Below are 19,416 nucleotides of genomic sequence, written 5' to 3'. Positions count from 1 at the left end.
AAAAAACAGACCCAAACACACTATACGGAAAACGTGACTAATTGCAAGAATGGATCTGAAACTTAAAACAAAATTCTCTTTCCTTCGTTTCTGCTGGTCATTTATTTTCTTTTCTATAAAAAATATATTTTCTATATAAAATAAGCGTATAAAAATGCGCATATGATTTAAAAAAGACTATATAGGAATAAAAAAGACAATGGGACCACTTGGGAACACTTCTTGTTCAGGATCAGCCTGCATATTTTTTTTCTAAGAAAAAATGTTTGAAATACTTCCAGATGGAATTTTTTTTCGAACATCAAGTTTTATATAATAATATCTAAGGTAAGGAAAATAAGGTAAGGTAAGGAAAATAATATCTAAGGTAAGGTAAAATAATATCTAGATAAGGAAAATATTATCTCCATGCTTCCAAATTTTCATTTGTCTTCATATATGATGCATATGATGAATAACAGGCTAACCAAGAATAAAAATAATAATAATCCTACATAAAGTTGGATTATTTTACATTAAAAGAGTGATAAGGAAAATATTATCTTTATGTCTCCAAGTCTCAATTTATCTTCAACTAAAGGTGAAGCCGTAGCCACATACTGCCCTGAATTCGCTATGAGATGAAAAAGATACAAATAAAAGACAAATATACTTGAATATTTTTAAATTCGATCTAAAACCGTTTTGTCGATAGTAACGATCACAATGTTAACACTCCTTACTAATTTTGTTAGAATGGTTGCTATGATAAATACAGTGGAATCTATTCCTTGCGTGACATCTTTTTAGGCTTAAGATCAATTTTTCAGTAATACAATAGCACAAATTTAGTCTATTGATTTGATGATTCTCTGTTGTAGATAATGTCTTACTTAGGACGCCTTCTTTTCTTTAATGCTATATGTAAATAATTTCTTAGATCACACCGCCTTCCCATTTACAAATAAAACGAAATGAAAGCATATAGAAATGGGCATGATACTTCAAACAAGACAAGTGCAAATTGCAACCTTGTTTCACATAACACAAGCTTTTTCTTCACTAATATTAATAAAAGTCCATATAGTTCAGCTTCACGTCCGGAAGCCTTTATCAATGAAAAAAAAAACTAAATTAAACAAAACATACAAAGAAAAGGAATAAACACAAACAATAAAGGTTTGATTAATTGAATGTTTGATGAATTGATTAGAAATTACTACTTGAAACTTAGTTTTGCAAAAAAAAAGCCAAATTTACACAAAAAATAATTTGTCGGTTGTACAGTGGCGGATCCACGATTTTGGGATGGTTGGTTATGTAGCAAAGATTTGGTTGGCAAACTATCGGTTTTTCTATTCGAAGGATTTGCTGGCTAGGATTTCGATGGCTCCTTTTTTACATATTGGAGAGGTAGGGAGTATTCAAAAACCAAAACCAGGGTAAAATTTGCCGTATATATTGATAAAAACAGAAATACAAAAAAATATCAGAAGTTTGGTCGACTGTAGCCCAGCCCCCCTCCTCCTACAATTCTTTTTTCAGGAACACGATTCAGGGTTAAGGTCGATGGACTAGAAGCTTTGATGGAGGAGGAGGGGGAGGGCCAGCAAAGAGAAGACTAAGTAAAAAAGAAGGCTCTGATTGAAAGTGAACAGGGAAAGGAAGAACCAAGAAAAAAAGACATAGGGGATAACAAACAAACTAAAGCGCTAGAAAACCAAAACTACGAAACTAAATTGCAACCAAACTGGAAAAGAAGGCGATTTGACCCAAGATTCGATTAATGTTATGTTTGGTGCAATGGGTGTAAATCATGAGCAAAAAGACATTAGACTACGTTTTTTGGTTTAGGTACTATCATCAGAACAATCCAGTAGTGAATCAAGTCGTTTCGTAACTATAATTACTATTCTGATCATATCGATCTATCTATCTCTATCTATTCATATCTATATCATATGATATGGATATATCATGTCCATCTATTCTGATCTACACAAATGAATGGTGTCTAGGAGGTGCAAAGAGTGGTGTGTAGGGAGTGTATCTCCTTTGTGTACAAAATAAAGGAAAACATCTTAGAGACATAAGTTAGAAAAGCAGCTGGTAAAACTGGAAAAAATGCTTTAACCTTAGTAGAAAAGAAGACATTTCTGCAGTAACTATTTTACATTGACGTATTTGATCAGTTTTTTTTTTTTTTTTTTTTTTTTTTTTTTTTTTTTTTTTTTTTTTACCGTGCTTCACCTCAGACGATACGTGATAGGTAAATCCCCCCATTAAATTTCCATTAAAAAGTCAATATGTCTCATTAAAGAGATTGCATGCAATTCTTTACAGTAATTCACATATATGAATATAACTAATAATATATAAATTGAAGCATTTCTCAAATCAATTAAGTTTATAAAAGATAAAAAAAAAGAGTTGAATAGTCTTAAGTCCTAAGGTGGCTTTCGAAAGGCAATTATGTATAATCATTTATTTTATTGTTATTAATTCAATTTTTGTTATTATTATAATGATTGATTAATTTAAATTAATTGTTGATTATTATCTGCTTTCCAAAATGGCTTACCCCTATAATTTCAATCCCTCTTAACCCCTTACGGTGCTCATAATCGTGGTTGCAGCGATAGCTGCAACATAGTTAAGAACGAACCATGGCCTATAATAATAAAAATTTAAAAACACGTTTTAAAAAATTGTCCAGCGTTTGAAAACAAATCTGTGGGAATTTCGAAAAATAACCTGAAACATCTCGGAAATGGCAACGGATCAAAATGAAAAATATTGTTTGTTTGAAAATTATTGTTGGTTGAAAATAATGGTGATTCACTATTGCAATCACCATTGCCAAAAACTCCATAAGGGAAGCTCGCAGCCACCCAGCTTGAAAAACAAGGAAAATCATTTTTTGCATGGGTAGCACTGATCTGTCCTCTTTTTTTCTTGTTTTTTTTTCCTCTTCTTCGCTGCTAGTGGGGCACTAAAACCTCGTATAGAGCTCAAAATCAAAAATGAAAAATGAAAACATCTCGGAAATGGCAACGGATCAAAATGAAAAGTATTGTTTATTTGAAAATTATTGTTGGTTGAAAATAATGGTGATTCACTATTGGAATCACCATTGCCAAAAACTCCATAAGGGAAGCTCGCAGCTACCCAGCTTGAACAACAAGGAAATCATTTTTTGCATGGGTAGCACTGATCTGTTCTCTTTTTTTCTTGTTTTTTTTCCTCTTCTTCGCTGCTAGTGGGGCACTAAAACCTAGTATAGAGCTTTTGAAGGACTCATTTGAAAGGAAACTGCATAATATAGTGCCTTTGTATTAACAAAAGATAATATTGTAATAAAATGGAATTTTTCACAAAAAAAACTACATCTTCATATACAAGATGGCATAACACACGTATTTTTCGACAAGATTAAGAAAAGCAGCTAACTTTTAAGTGACCTCTGCAATTATAATACAAAGAATAGACCAAACGTTTTTAACATCCGGTATTTTAGAACACAAATAATAATAAATAATTATTTACAATTAACCATAATTGTATTCTGGAACGCACCCCTAATTTTTTTTTAGCTTCAGTATTTTGATGTTTGCACCAAATCAGGTAATATTTAATATTTGGCTATATTTTTAATATTTAAAATTAAAATTATATATATTTAATATTTAATTTTATATAATATATAAAATTTTTAATATTTGGCTACAGTTTCGAGTTTTGTATGCTGATTCCCTGATTTTTTATGTTTCGCTGAATTAACTACTTTAACAATTTGCAATTGATCTTTTAAATTAAATTTGTTGTTGTGAAAGACAAGTTCCGCATTAAATTTATTTTGTGTGTTATATGAACATTGCAATATCTTCTTCTAATATTTAAAGAGACAAAAATACTACTACTAACAACTCACTGTAGCACCAAGCCGGCTGAAGCCAACACAGTTACGCACGCTCCTCCTCCATCCCAATATATTCAAAGCCTCCCTTTTTACACCCTCCCAGGAAGTTCCCATTTTCTTTAAATCTTTCTTTATGGCATCCTACTACCCCAACCACGGACGACCTACTTTCCGTTTAGCCCTAGATGGTTGGCCGAAAAGGACAATCTTCAGCAATCTGTCATCCTTCAGCCGCAAAATGTGCCCTAGACATCTCAAACTTTCTCTCATTATGGCCCTAGAATGCGGGATTGAACCACGCTTATCGCAAGGCCTAGAATTTGAAATACAATCAGTAAGCCGGATGACAAGAACAATTTTAACGCAGTGTCTCTGGAAAACATCTTGCAAATCTTCATCTGCTTTTCGAAACGCCCAACCTTCAGAACCATATCTGACCAATTTAATTACTGTAGCTTCCAAAATTCTAATCTTGCTTTGCAGACTTATCTTCCTATTCTTCCAAACTATTTATTGACTGTGAAAAAACACCCTGAGTCTTCGCCATTCTATTTTTAACATCATCACTGCTCCTACCATCTTTACTAATAATACTACAAAGGTAAGTGAAGCTGCCCACCTGATGAATCTTTTCGTTACCCACGTCACCTTTTCATCTTCACTTATTCCTAGTCTTAGCGACTTAGTCTTCTTAACATTAATTTTTAAACCTATTCTAGCTCCCTGAATTCGTAAAAACTCTAAAAATTCATTCCTTTTGCTCACACTTTCATCTAGGATGCTTAAATCATCAGCATAATCTAAGTGCAGGAGAGTTTTTCCTCCCCATTTGATTCCGTAGTCTCCCATTGCCTTTCCTGTGCTCCTTGAGACAAAATCCACCAAAACGATCCATATAAAGGGGAAAAGAACACAACCCTGCTTAACTCCTGATTTAATACGGAACCAGCCACTAACCTCATTTCCTACCTTAACCGTAATAGTGTTATTCCCGTACATAGCACTAATCAGAGACAAAAAGTAGAGAAAAAAACTAAAAAATAAACACTTATTAACCACGCCCACCTCTCGGCTCTTCTATGGATATTGTGTCATTTCTGGCTGTATCTCATTAATACTTGGCAACTTTGCAAGGGTACATCCTCCGTTAAGCATAGGTTTGGTGAAGTATCACTAAAAGAATCAATTCATTTTAAAATGCTTCTTCTACTATTAAATTACCAGATTTTTTTATTTTAAATTTCATTTTAATTTTCTTCTATTTATATATTCTTTTTTCCTATCAAATCTTGAATTATCTCCTAATACACAAAGAGACAAAACCAAGAAGAAAAAAGCACATACGTCTGAGTAGGAGAGTTCGTTTCCAGCTTGCATTCCATAAAAAGCTTTATCCACAGATGAGAGTCCAACATAAGAGCCCGGCTCTCCTAAAATAACAACTTCCACAGTGTCCCCAGTCTTATCTTTCCGAGGATTCAACTTCAAGGTAAACTGAAAGACAATTTGTTACATTTAAACACATTTTTTTTAATAAATTACAGATTAGAAATTTCTAAAATAAAGCCAATAACGAATTGACACATTTGCCAGGCATTTAGACCTTTATGGCTATTCAGCTTCAAGGTGAAATGCTGGACAATTGCTGCATGTTAAAAAACTTTTATTTCAATGAATTATAGGTAGGAAGCTTTCAAAATTAAGCCTATAAAGAATCAACATATTTGCCAGGCATTTAGAGCTCCAAGGCTATTTAACTTCAAGGTGAAATACTGGACAACTGTTACATGTTAAAAAAAAACTTTTTTTTCAATGAATTATAGGTAGGAAGCTTTCAAAATTAAGCCTATAAAGAATCAACATATTTGCCAGGCATTTAGCGCTCCAAGGATGTTTAGCTTCTAGGTGAAATACTGGACAATTGTTACATGTTAAGAAACTTTTTTTCAATGAATTACAGGTAGGAAGCTTTCAAAATTAAGCCTATAACACATTTGCCAGGTATTTAGAGCTCCAAGGCTATTTAGCTTCAAGGTGAAATTTGTTACATGTTAAAAAATTTTTTTTTTCAATGAATTATAGATAGGAAGCTTTCAAAATTAAGCGTATAAAGAATCAACACATTTACCAGGCATTTAGAGTTCTAAGGCTATTTAGCATCGAGATGATGACAAAACCTTTTTTTTACATGTTAACAAACCTTTTTTGAATCAATTAGAGAGTAGAAGTTTCAAAATTAAACCTATAAGGCCTCGACAGATTTACCAGGCATTTTGAGTTCTAAGGTGAAATGGCGGAATTTTTTTTTATGTTAGTATTATTTAAATTAGTGTTAATAGTCAACATTGTTTTGAAAACAAATTTAAGGGGATTCCGCAAAATAGCATGAAAACCCTAAAAAATGGCGTTGGATTGACGCAAAAAGTGTACCGTTGGAATTGCCATGGCCGAAAACTCTATACAGGAAACTTACAGTCCCCTGGTTTGAACAACAAGGAAAATCGCTTTTTTTTACATGGGTTAATAAAAGATCGGGTAATAGGCGTGCATTGAGGCTATTCGTGATAATGGTACCGTGTGTTGGAAAACAACGTCCCCGTATTTATTAAACTGTCGATTCATTCAAATGATCAATTGTTTGTTTATTAACAATGTTATTAATCATGTAAAATGTGCCTATTTAACATTTTAATAATTCCCATAGTAATGTAGGGATGTGAAACATGGAGACTGCAAACCAAAGACGAAAGAAAACTTATAGTTTTCGAAATAAGATGTCTCCATCGTGTCACTCGAATCGAATACACCGACCGCATCACGAATATGGAAGTATGCCAAAGGCTCCAACCGACTGAAGCATTCTCAGCAACATCAAGAAACAGTAACTGAGCTGGCTCGGCCACCTTATGCGAATGTAGCCGAGTCATCTTGAGGGATCTCTGCATGGTTATAGTCCACGAGGCCGACCACGAAAACGATGGATAGATACCTTCGATTTCGAGATGTCACGTTAGCCCAGTTATCAGGTACTTGATAAGTGATAACTACCAGTTAGCACCTAATAAAATAATGTATCGAGTCCTTGCGCATGAGCTAGAAGGCGGAGTGGTCCCAAAACGTCGAACGAGGATGGTCGGGACTTAAGTAAGTAATTAAGTAATTAACAGTTGTTTATTAAACAATCATTGGATTAAAACTGGTATGTAATCACCAAGAAAATTTGTGATTGTTTCATACGTTACTTTTGATTCTTTTGAATTTATTTTGTAAGTTTTTGAATTAATTTGCTTTTAACCGGCAGCATTCACGAAAACGTTTTTTGGAAGAAAACGAAGACAGATGAATAAAAGCACCAAATTAAAAAAGAAACTACTTAGTTGGACATCTGCATCCTTTACCTTTTGGCTATGCTTCAACATTGTGCATTACCAATGATCTATAATACTTACATTATTTCGAGCAAAACCATTTACTGGGAAATTCAAAGCATCTGCGATAACTTGGCCAGTTTTGTCAACATGATAAACGACCGCAGTAGCGATTGGTGCCATTTCCGCACTGAGAGATACGGCAAAGGTCGTGACAGGGTGAGTCATTTCTTCACTACCAGTCAAGAGAATGGTGGAATGCGACAAAATAACGTAGCTGAAGGATTCGACGTGGTAATTTGCTCGAACGTGGAATATAATAAACTCTCCTACCTGAAAAACAAAAAAAAATCACCAAGAGAAATAATAGCACCATTCAACAGAATTACCTTATCATTGATAAATTCATTCATAAAGTCAAATTTATTTACTCAATTAATCAATTTAATTCATATCATTAATAAGTTCTCCAACAAGAAAAAAAAATCAGTGACAGCAAAGTGAGATAATAATAACATAACAGTAAACAGTAAACAATAATAACAGTAAACAGTAAATATTAATAACAGTAAACAGAACTACAGTATCTTCGCTCATTCCAGAAAGTAGTAGGTAATCCTAGGCCACATGATTCACATGTCAACATCCAGATTGCTCAACGTGCTTCTCCAGTGGCCACCAGCAGACAGGGTCACGAGAAAGTAGTAGGTATCTTAGGCCACGTGATTCACATGTCAACATCCAGATTGCTCAACGTGGTTCTCCAGTGGCCACCAGCAGATACAAGGCGACAGGGAAGGCCAAAAAACCCTTCAAAGAACATATAAACAAGACAGATGTGCCACCAACACAAGCGTAATTCCAAAGTAGGAAGATATTCACGCTGCTGCACACTTGTGAGACGATTGGAGGCTCTTCGCTGACGCCCTGTGTACCTCCGGAGGTGCAGGAGGAACTGAGGTCAGAAGTAAGATCTACCAAAAACTTTCTGCCAAAAACAATTTGTGGGGTTTCTTTTTTTAATGAATATGGCTGAAAGTTTATCTGTAATTCTAAACTAAATCTTGGCCCTAATTCTTTTGTTATGAGACAAATCTTTCAGCAAAACTTTCTTAGTTGTACATTCAGAGAAATTAGAGGGAAAAACATATTTCTTTAATAAAAGCAGCTTCCATCGCATCAAAAGTGTATTCTTTTTTCAACAAATTTTATCAGCTGAATTTATATTTCTTTTCAGAAAATATACAAATATGTTGTAATTGGTCGATTCTTGATAAATTGACCAAAACAGTAGCACTACATAAAAATAGACTATGCATAAATCAGGGTTTTAAAACCAGTAAATGATAATACCAACTACAGGGTAAACATATATAAGAGAGGAAAGTGGTTCAATTTATATTAATTAAAAATTCATGTCAATACCTGGTGTTGTCAGCACCCAAGGTTAAAGGAACTAACAAAAATGACGGATCTGTTAATCTGGTTGGTTGTTTTGTGGTCTAGCTATTATTGGCTTAGATGCTAAAGAATTAGTCTCATTTGCCAGTTGGGGCGCAATCCATATTTTTTAAATATAAAAAGATAAGAAGATTTCATTTCAACACAGTTACTAGTGATAGCCACCCTACCCAAGTGGATGACACGCTGAACTTGCAATCCTATGTCCTTCGGGGCAGGGGTTCAAATCCTGGTGTTATCAATCCCTTGGCTTAGAGTGGGGCTCAGTGGTATGACTCTACAAGCTTGGCCACCGGGAGTCTGGGGAGCTTACGGTTAAACGAATTCCCCACGAAACATCTGAATTTCAGATGTCAGGTGAGGCCAAGACACCTGGTCCAGCAGTAATTTCAAGTTCTTGCAATGCAGTTCCTCTATTATACTGACTTTGACTCCTCCAAACAGCACTTTCAGATCTGACTCTGAAGCTCACAATTGAAGGCTTTAAACAACTGTTTTTTTTTTAAATATGACTCAACCTTTGATGAGACATAAGTTTTTATCTCCAAACTCACATTAGAAAATATAAGCATTTATAAAATCAAAATATAAAACCCTATTTTATATATGTGCTAAAGATTTAAGAATAAATACAATCAAAATATTACTTACAGTTGGGTGAGTTGTTGATGTCAATACTTTCAGATGTTTGTCACCAGGGCTGAATTGGGTGATTAACTGAATTGTAGTAGACGTCTGAAGGGAATTCTCGTCTGTATAGACGATTGAAGCTTTGAGAGCTGCTACTTCATCAACAAGCTTTTTGGCCTGTTTGTCCCTTCCCAACTCAGACCTGAAGAGAATAAAAGCAAGTTCAGTATCAGTCTCAGGGACTTACACAGGGAAGGGGGGAGATCACAGGACCCCCGAAATCCTAAATTTTCTGGGCACTTTTTATTGAAATTATCAAACAAAAATGTTTTATTACCCCCCCCCCCTCGAAAAAAAAATGCGTATGCGCCTGATCTAGCCTTTCATAACTAATTTTGAATGAATAAATGAATATAGGGTAATACATCATTAATTATATCAGTAATTGAAAGAAAAAAGATATTAGCATAAAGAAACAACAGAAGGCCATTATGCAGTTACTGGTAGTACCCCGTGCCAAATTAAAAAAAAGGAAACGTGGGTGTGAAATCAGCACAAAATAACTTAAAATATGTGGAACCAAACGGCTTAAGAATCTGTACCTTTCCTTTGAAAGTGTACCTGTCTTTGGGAAACAAAATGTAGTTAAAATTACTTTTACGGACAAAAGGCGTCGTCCAATTTAACTAATTGACTAATATCTACTCTAACCATTCATCGTCACAATGCTAACGAAAATGTAGCACTGCCCAGAAAACCTCGGATTTCTGAAACATTAAAAAGAAAAGTACTTGAAAACAAGGCCATATCCAGGGGGTTAGGGGCGAGGGCCTTGAACCCACCCACCACACCCGGAAATTTTTGTCTGACTCGTAAAAACGTAACAAAATGGATATAAACAAATTTGTACACGTTTTTGAGTTTTTTTATAAGCCCCCCCCCCCCACTCAAAAAAAAATGTGTAAAAACAACCCCCGAAAAATAAGTCCTCGATACGACCCTACTTGAAAATATAGGTTTTAATGTCTGAATAGACCTAAAGTGGGTCCGGGAAGGGGGGTTGTAAAAATTCTCTTATTTTAATGTCGTTAGTATTATGTTCCCTGTGCAAATGTTTGGTATATAGTTTTTCTTCCGTCCTATAGTTTTAATATTCACACATAAGACAACAATGTTGCAATCATTCGATAGCTGAAATCCAAGTTTATCCACCCATTGAACCTAAATTTTAAAATTTGCCTTGGACTTTTTTTTTACACAGAAAATTGCACCAGAAATTGGTTAAAAATCGTGAGCAAAAGTATTTTTGAAAAGCAAATTTAGATCATTCTCTTGGTAAAAGTTTAGTTAACATATTAATTCTGGCTCGTCGAGCGAATGAACCTGAAACAAATGAATCTGATTTTTTCTTTATTTTTCTTTCTTAATTTAATTATATTACATATGTTTAAGGGTTGATATACCCCGAACAAGCGAAAGCTTAAGGAGAATTAAGTTCTTTTTAATATAATCTGATCGTATATAATCCAATCTATTGCACCATGCAAGAGTTTGCTTATTCTGTCGGTTTACATTATTCGTGTACTATTTCTCGTCGACAGTTGATTCGTAAGTGAGTGTATTTATATTTGGAATGTCTTTATTTCGCTTTTAGCTCTGATTCAAAGTAATAACACCAATTAAAAAAAAAAAAAAAAAAAAAAAAAAAAAAAAAAAATCCATACAGCCTAGAGGTATATCAACGCATCAGGAGGCGGAAATTATCATGCAGTAAAACTGGAAAACCAAGAACAATTGTCTTTTTTCGTGGTTACAGCGTTAGCTGCAACCTAGTTAAGGACGAACCACGGCCCATACTAACCGAAAAAATAGCCTGAAACTCCTAAAATGGAATCGGGTCGAAACAAAGATACACCATTGGTACCGATTTGGCCGAAACCCTAAAAAGGATACTAAGTCCCTTGGCTTGAACAACAAGGAAGATAATTTTTTTTTTTTGCATGGAAATCCCCATCAATGACCTCTTTTTTTCCTCCGCTGGTATCTAAAGTTAAGACACGCAAGACTTGTCAGTGCAAGTTGGTTTCATTGCAAGTTACACCTGTAGGAGTGTTACAATACCTTTCTCACATGGAACATATGGTTTTGTGACCATACTGAACATATTTGCGACTAAACGGAACATATGGTTTGGGAGCATATTTAAGGTTTATATTCCACAGGGAGCATAAGCCTTAAGTAAAACTTTTCAGCAAAAACAAAAATACCGGCAATACGATAGGCTTATTGCTTATTCTGTTGGTTTGCCTTATTCTTGTACTTAGCTCTCGTCAACAGTTGGTTAATAATTCAAGATTCATTTAATAAAAAAGACACATTCATTATTTTCATAATTTCATAATTATCTTTCATAATTTTGGCCAAGACTGCATTTAAATTTCCCTATATTTTACAACCCCAATAAATTACAAGGTGAATAAATTACGAACGATTAAATGCAATGACGTAAAAGGAACAAAAGAGTTAAAACGATGGGTACGCCATCTCAATAGTTTAATTTTATTTCTGCTTCGGGTAGACACTTTGTACAAGGAGGTGACAACACCGAACGATTATAATGGAGCGCATCTATAGCTGGAATGTTTTAATTTCATTCTAAGCTCTGATTTAAAGTAATAAAGACAATTTAAAAAAAAGAAAAAAAGAAGAAGATCGACAAAATTTTCTATACAGCCATAACATATATCCGCGCATCAGAAGGGATGGGCTAGGATGCCGTTCAACTATAAGCAAAGTTAAAGATCCAGTAAATTTAAATTTTTGAATGAAAAAAAAATTTGTTATTATGGAGTTTGGTTCATAAGAGGGGATAAACTAGACTGTTACTTGCTATTTGATCGTTTTACCCTCCTGTTTTTACATTCCGGTAAGTCGTTTCTTTCTTGAAGAAAATGCTTAACGTTAGCAAAAGAACAAACAGCAAAACTGTCCAAAATTATTAGAAATTGTTACTACAATACATGAGGGTACCCCTGTGGCAAATACAATCTTGATCAGAATATTCTATCAACACAGAGTCGTCGTTACTCTTGACTTTTATAAATGTATTTAAATTTGAATTTAATGAATTGGTAAAAAAAAATGTGTATGTATTTAATGTATTTAAATTTATAATTATATTTAAACTTTGCATAGGTGATAACAGGAAAATTTGAAAATTGTCACACCCTGTTAGAATAGCTACTCCTGTTGTAGATATGATTCTGACCTGAATCCATCCAATCTATTTAGTATGAAAATTACATACTCATATGACACTTTTATCAATGTATCATACCTTTCAAACAATTCGTTGTAACGAACTGTAAGTAAGGAGCGACTCAGCTCAATAGTAACTAATACTCTAAAAAAAGAATTTGATATGAATTAATGCATCAAAAGAATTGCCTTTTTATGCTGATTCTAAATATATCAAGTTCATTAAGTTCAATGTTGAACATGAAAACCACGACCCTGAGAAAATATGCCTCGTTTTCGAAAAAGGGCAGAAATGCCCCGAAAAAGTAAGCAATCTTAACAAAAATCACACCATCAGATTTAGCCTATCAGAGAACCCTACTGTAGAAGTTTCAATCTCTTATATATACAAAAAAGGGGAATTTTGTATTTTTGCCGGAAGAAGGATCACGTATATGCCTGTTTATTTGTTTGTTTTATATAATAGCGATAATATGGTATTGTTAAAATAGGTAAAACACTGTTACGGGTTTCACTATTATTCAAAAGCAGTTATTTATACAAAGAATTCTTCTAGGGATTCAAGAAACAGCATAAGTTTTTTTTTAACTTCTTAAACACCTCCAGAAACAATGCAGAAACTACTAAATATCTTGGGAATCAAATATTGTCGATGAAAGGGGGTTGAACTAATTATTAGAACGTATACACTAGGGGATCGGGTTAAGATCTATGCTTTCAGTGAAAATTCACTCAACGCCTATTTACCCTAGGTTGAAGTACCCTATGTATAGTTTGTAATGAAGTGCCTGTTGTAATGTAAATCTATCGGTGCAATCGAATTTATTTATATTGAATATGTAAATATAATTTTATTATATATATAAATACTGAATATATTTATATTGAATATATTGAATCTGGATTTGAACTGACAATAAGCTTTGTAGTTCAAGTCAATAGGGAAATTACCCCTGGGCTTAGAAAAAAAACAACAAGAATTAGAGAAATAGTTCAGTGACATCAGAGCTCTTAATTAAAAAATCAAGCACATAATGTACTACCAAGCGTCATTGAAAGGCTTTAGTTATATACCGACTTTCCATGCTCTAGAATTGGACGTCGTGCTAACAGCGTTCTTGTGGTGCCACTGAGAGTAGTAAACACAAGTAGGTTCCTAATTCCAGTATCCAGGTTCCTAATTCCAGATCCTAGTTTTATTTTGTGCTAATTCCACACTTTCCATCCTCCAGGATTGCCAGAATACGGTATCATTTTGCAAAAAAAGAAAGTTTGAAAGAGTAATTAAAATGAAATAAACAAAGAAACTAAATTTAGGTAATAGAGGAAATCATGTTATACATGATAAACATGTTGGACCATGTTAAACATGTCATAAATTAATACAAGTGCAACAAACCTCAAGTCGATAGTGACTTCCCATACTCCAGGACTATCATTACTTGGCTTTCCTTTCCTTGGATTAAGAGGCCTAGTCCCACCAGTTTTCAAAGCAACGACAGGACGAATTTCTAACCCATCAGACAGAACTTTTGAGAGCATCGATCCGTCTTGATGAGAAATAGCAACCTATAAAATATAAAATCGTTGTTACACTTTAATTTATGGTAGCTTCTTTTAATATAACCACCGCCACAGAGAGGACAAAAAGGATACATATCCAAGATTTGAGACCAGTCTGTCAAGACAAGTCTTGCAAAAAAAAACTTATTTTTCTTCTTAAATTCTCACTTTAGTTACTCGCTTCACACATGGATTATTACACAAGTTAGGATACAGACACAAAGACTGTTGAATCTATGGTTTTACCGATTCAGTCAAAACATATCCACCCCATGCCAATATATGTAAGTGCTAATATTCTGAGACACTAGTAAATCACTGCATTTTGCAAGTTAATCAGAGCATTTCAGTAGGTGCTGATACTCGCCAGAATATTGACAAAACATTCAAAAGCCCGATTGATGGGGTTGTAATTATTCTTCGCAAATTACAACCCCAAGTACCTACCTATTCAGTTTGACAACATCATGGTTGCAGCGTCAGACACAACCTAGTAAAGAACGAACTGTAGCCCATGCTAATCGAAAATTTAAAAACACGTTTTGAAAAAGATAAGCTGTCATATGTGGAAGAATCAACATTTGAAGCTGATTCAGGAATGGCAACCGTAATTTGGATTAATCTTAATGTTAAAAGTTTATCGGGAAACAAACGTTATGGGAATCTCGAAAAATACCTTGAAACTCCTCAAAAATGGTATCGGATCTAAATGAAAAAAGGACCACTGGTATCAGCACAGGCGAGAACCCCATACAACGGTTCGGGGACCCCCCCCAAGATTTCTTCTGGCGCCCCCATTCCGTGTTTTCTCTGTTTCTCATTCTTTTTTTTAAATAAACTTGTCAATTTAGTCAATTATTGATTTCCTTGTCAAATTGCCCGCCCCCCAAGATTTCGTTCTAGACCCGCCCTTGCCACAAAAAAGGATTAGTCCCGCATCTTTAACAACAGGGAAAATCACTTTTCTGCATGAAAAAAAAAGCGACGTCTCTTTTTTCTTCTTCTTTTTCATTGTTGAAACTAGGGCACTGAACCACCATTGAGAAATGCTTAAGTCTTTTCTTACAATAATAGCCAGAAGTCGATACTTCCTTAGTATCTATATATATTTTATATTTTATATATTACATATTTCTTACATATATATATATATATATATATATATATATATATATATATATATATATATATATATATATATATATATATATATATATATATATATATATATATATATATATATATATATATATATATATATATATATATATATATATTTATATAAAAGAAATATGTAGAAATATCCTAAAACTAGTATGAAAACTTTTAAGAAAAGACGTACATTCTACATCCAAAAAGAACCTAAAGATATTTTTCTTTGTTACCTCTACCCTGAAATGAGCTGGACCTATCTAAATAAGAATGATAAACAAGATATGCAATAAGCAAAAATGCACACATAAGAAGCTTAATAATGACTAATTTATTTACTTGTTATGAGAGTACGATTCATTCTTCGAAAGTTCTTCCAAAAAATCTTTAGAGCCACCACTACAAGGCGTATTAAAAGAGACTTCAAACCTCCCCCCCCCTCTAAGTCATGATTTTTTACTATTTTTCTCTAATATTTTATGTTTCCTACGTACTTTACCGATTATTTTGATTATTTATTTTCAGTTTTGTCCCGCCCCACCCAGATAATAAATTTTTCTGTGCGTGCCAATCGCTAATGTTTAAACCAATGTTTTCCTGTTTTTTTCTTATAGGAACAAACAAAAGTAATTTTTCAAAAAGTGGACACTTTGCGAATACACACAATCACCTTTTTTCGTTTTCATTTTAATGAAGACACACCAAGAATAGAAATTTTCAAACCTAGGGGGAATATTCTAGGTTTTATTAATTTTTTTACAAGAAATATTAGAGAAAGAGTAGAATATTCAGCTTCCGTAAAACATAGCCAATAAGTATATAAAAATTCAAAATAAGTAAACAGAATGCCTTATGGTCTCCATGGAATTCACATAGCTTCTAGATCATTTACTAAACTCCCCCCCAAGAAAAAAATACAGCAAATATACCAGCCAACAATATTTAAGCTGACGTGGATTCAAGTTATTTTTATAGTAGTTACGGAAAATGCATAAAAACCCTTCCCTAGAACTGGACTCATTCCAGTCGTTTCTTCTCCCAAATTAAATAAAAAAAAAACAAGTTTTCTAAACTGAAAGTAAGGAGCGACATTAAAACTTAAAACGAACAGAAATTATTCCGTATATGAAAGGGGCTGTCCCCTCCTCAACGCCTCGCTCTTTACGCTAAAGTTTTTCATTGTTTAAAAAAAATAAGAGTTGTGAGAAAGTCAAACTTTAGCGTAAAGAGCGAGGCGCTGAGGAGGGGACAGCCCCTTTCATATACGGAATAATTTCTGTTCGTTGTAAGTTTTAATGTCGCTCCTTACTTTCAGTTTAAAAAACTTTTTTTTTCATTTAATTTCTGATCGTTTTTTAAACAAAAAATCTTTAGCGTAAAGAGCGAGGCGCTGAGTAGGGTTCGAAACCCCTATGCCTTCCCAAGGCCAGAATATAATTTGCACTTTACTGAAAAAAATACAAATGAATGTGCATTGTCAGTTTAATATACATATACTGATATTTAGTAATCAGAAATATTATTTGATTTATTAAAGTTATAAAAGTAAAACCATTTATATTTTCTTAGTAAAGTGCAAATTATGTTCTGGCCATGGGAAAACATAGGGGTTTTGAGCCCTACTCATGTTAATTTCTGCTCCTTTTGAGTTTGACTCGGTTATTTATTGTAATTTCTGTTCGTTTTGGGTTTCATTTATTTATCGATGCTGATTTGTGTTAGTTTCACGCTTGGTAGACTATTTGATTTTAATTTTGCTCATTTTTGGTTTAATGGAGTTCTTTACTTTTCTTTGAAAAACTTATTTTGTAGAAAAAGTTTTTTAATTAATCATAAATAAGACGCGCTTTAAGTCATTTTAATATTCATTAAGAATATAATGACTTCCCCATAAATAAATTCGAGTACAAAGGGTAGCAATTACAAAGCACCCTATATCTCAGAGTAAAGTTTTTTTTTTATTAGAAATACATAATTTCAACAAAACAACAACCTTAGCCAAGGGAAAGCAGAGCTCGACATTTGAGCTTAATGCATAAATGGAAAGCGATTCTGTCATTCAGAAGTCCTATATCCGACCAAGAGTAATCTTAAAGACATTTTTTTTAAATACTACTACTACTACTAACAACTCATCGCAGCACCAAGCCGCCTGAGGCCAACACAGCTACGCACGCTCCTCCTCCACCCCAATCTATTCAAAGCCTCCCTTTTTACACCCGCCCACGAAGTTCCCATTTCCTTTAAATCTTTCTTTATGACGCCCTCCCAACCCAGATAGGGACGACCTGCTTTCCGTTTAGCCCTAGATGGTTGGCCGAAAAGAACAATCTTCGGCAATGTGTCATCCTTCATCCGCACATCATGCCCTAACCACCTCAACCTTTTTTCATTATAGACCTAGAAAGCGGTATTGAACCAAATGTTTTGTATAGCCTATTGTTTGAAATACGGTCAGTCAGCCGGGTGCTCAGAAAAATCCTTAAGCAATTTCTCTGGAAGACATCTAGCAAATCTTCATCCGCATTTCGGAGCGTCCATGCTTTAGAGCCATATTTGACCACTGTCATCACTGTAGCTTCTAATATTCTAAATTTGGTGTGCAGACTTATCTTTCTATTCTTCCAGACTTTTTTTAACTGTGAAAAAACACCCTGAGCCTTGGCTATTCTATTTTTAACATCTTCACTGCTCCGACCATCTTTACTAATAATACTACCAAGGTAAGTGAAACTGCCCACCTGATCAATCTTTTCATTACCCAACGTCACCTTTTCATCTTCACTTATTCCTAGCCTTAGTGACTTGGTCTTCCTAACATTAATTTTCAAACCAATACTAGCACCCTGAACTCGCAAAACCTCTAAAACTTCATTCATTTTGCTCACACTTTCATCTAGGATGCTTAAATCATCAGCATAATCTAAGTCCAGGAGACTTTTTCCTCCCCATTTGATTCCGTGGTCTCCCATTGCCTTTCCTGTGCTCCTTAAAACAAAGTCCATCAAAATAATCCATATAAAGGGGGATAGAACACAACCCTGCTTAACTCCTGATTTAATACAAAACCAGCTGCTAACCTCATTTCCTACCTTAACCGCAGCAGTGTTATTCTCGTACATAGCACTAATCACTTTAATGTATTTGTCTGGTATACCATACAAGGATAAAACCTTTACTAAAGCTCCTCTATCAACAGAATCGAACGCTTGCTCATAATCTATAAAACTGAGGACCAAAGGTGTTTGAAAACTTAGGCACTTCTCAATTATTAACCTAAGAGTGAAAATTTGGTCAACACATCCTCTACCTTTTCTAAAACCGCACTGCTCTTCTTTTAAAACTTTGTCTACGGCATCTCTCAGTCTAAAAAGTATCATATTACTAAGCAATTTGCTACCTACAGAGACCAGACTAATGCCTCGATAATTACCACACTCACTTTTATCACCTTTCTTATAAAGTGGCTTAATTAAGGTTTTCCTAAAATCGTTAGGTACTTCCCCTTTTTCAAAAATCATATTCATTATCTCCAATAACTTATTTCTAACCTCAGAGCCACCATATTTAAGAAACTCATTTACTACCCTATCAGCACCTGGAGCCTTATTATTCTTTAATCCTTTTAATACTGTTTCTAATTCCTCCTCACAAAACAAATCTTCCTTCACATCCAAGAATCACAAACTTTTTCATTTTCCTCTATATTTTTTCCTGCAACTCTATCTTGGTTAAGCAAATTCTCATAATGTTCGGCCCATCTTGCTTTAGCTTTTGTCTTATCGCTAATTGCCACCCCATTCCTATCTTTAACTGGGACAAGTCCGGATTGACTACTACCTCTCAATTTGTTAACGTGCCAGTACAATATTTTACTATTATGCCGTCTAGCTGCATCTTCTAGATCCTCGGCAAGTTTGTCCATGGCCTCCACTTCACACCTCCTTAGTTCATATTTCAATGCTTTCTCCACTTTCTTTACATTTCTTTTGTTTTCATGTGATCTATCACTCAGATAATTCTTGTACAAGTCCTTTCTCATTTCGATTAAACTTAAAGCTTTTTCACTAATAATCTTAGCTGCAG

General features: G+C 34.1%; 1 protein-coding gene across 1 annotated transcript in view; it reads right to left on the bottom strand.

Annotated features, from left to right (window-relative positions):
• The window catches only part of Mcr (macroglobulin complement-related), a 205,527-nt gene that overhangs the window by 51,346 nt on the left and 134,765 nt on the right, over positions 1 to 19,416 (bottom strand). Inside the window, exons 7-10 of the mRNA XM_089097665.1 lie at positions 14,015 to 14,184; positions 9,379 to 9,559; positions 7,348 to 7,599; positions 5,243 to 5,392 (exon numbers count right to left, since the gene is read on the bottom strand). Coding sequence (XP_088953791.1) covers positions 5,243 to 5,392; positions 7,348 to 7,599; positions 9,379 to 9,559; positions 14,015 to 14,184 — 753 coding nt within the window. The remainder of the gene's footprint in view (positions 1 to 5,242; positions 5,393 to 7,347; positions 7,600 to 9,378; positions 9,560 to 14,014; positions 14,185 to 19,416) is intronic.

The sequence above is a fragment of the Artemia sp. Qi Xiang Cuo genome, chromosome 12 (genome assembly GCF_049724085.1).
Source record: "Artemia sp. Qi Xiang Cuo chromosome 12, ASM4972408v1, whole genome shotgun sequence".
NCBI classification, from domain to species: domain Eukaryota; kingdom Metazoa; phylum Arthropoda; class Branchiopoda; order Anostraca; family Artemiidae; genus Artemia; species Artemia sp. Qi Xiang Cuo.
The sequence above is the reverse complement of the archived record's forward strand: the minus strand, read 5'-3'. Positions and strand labels throughout refer to the sequence as shown.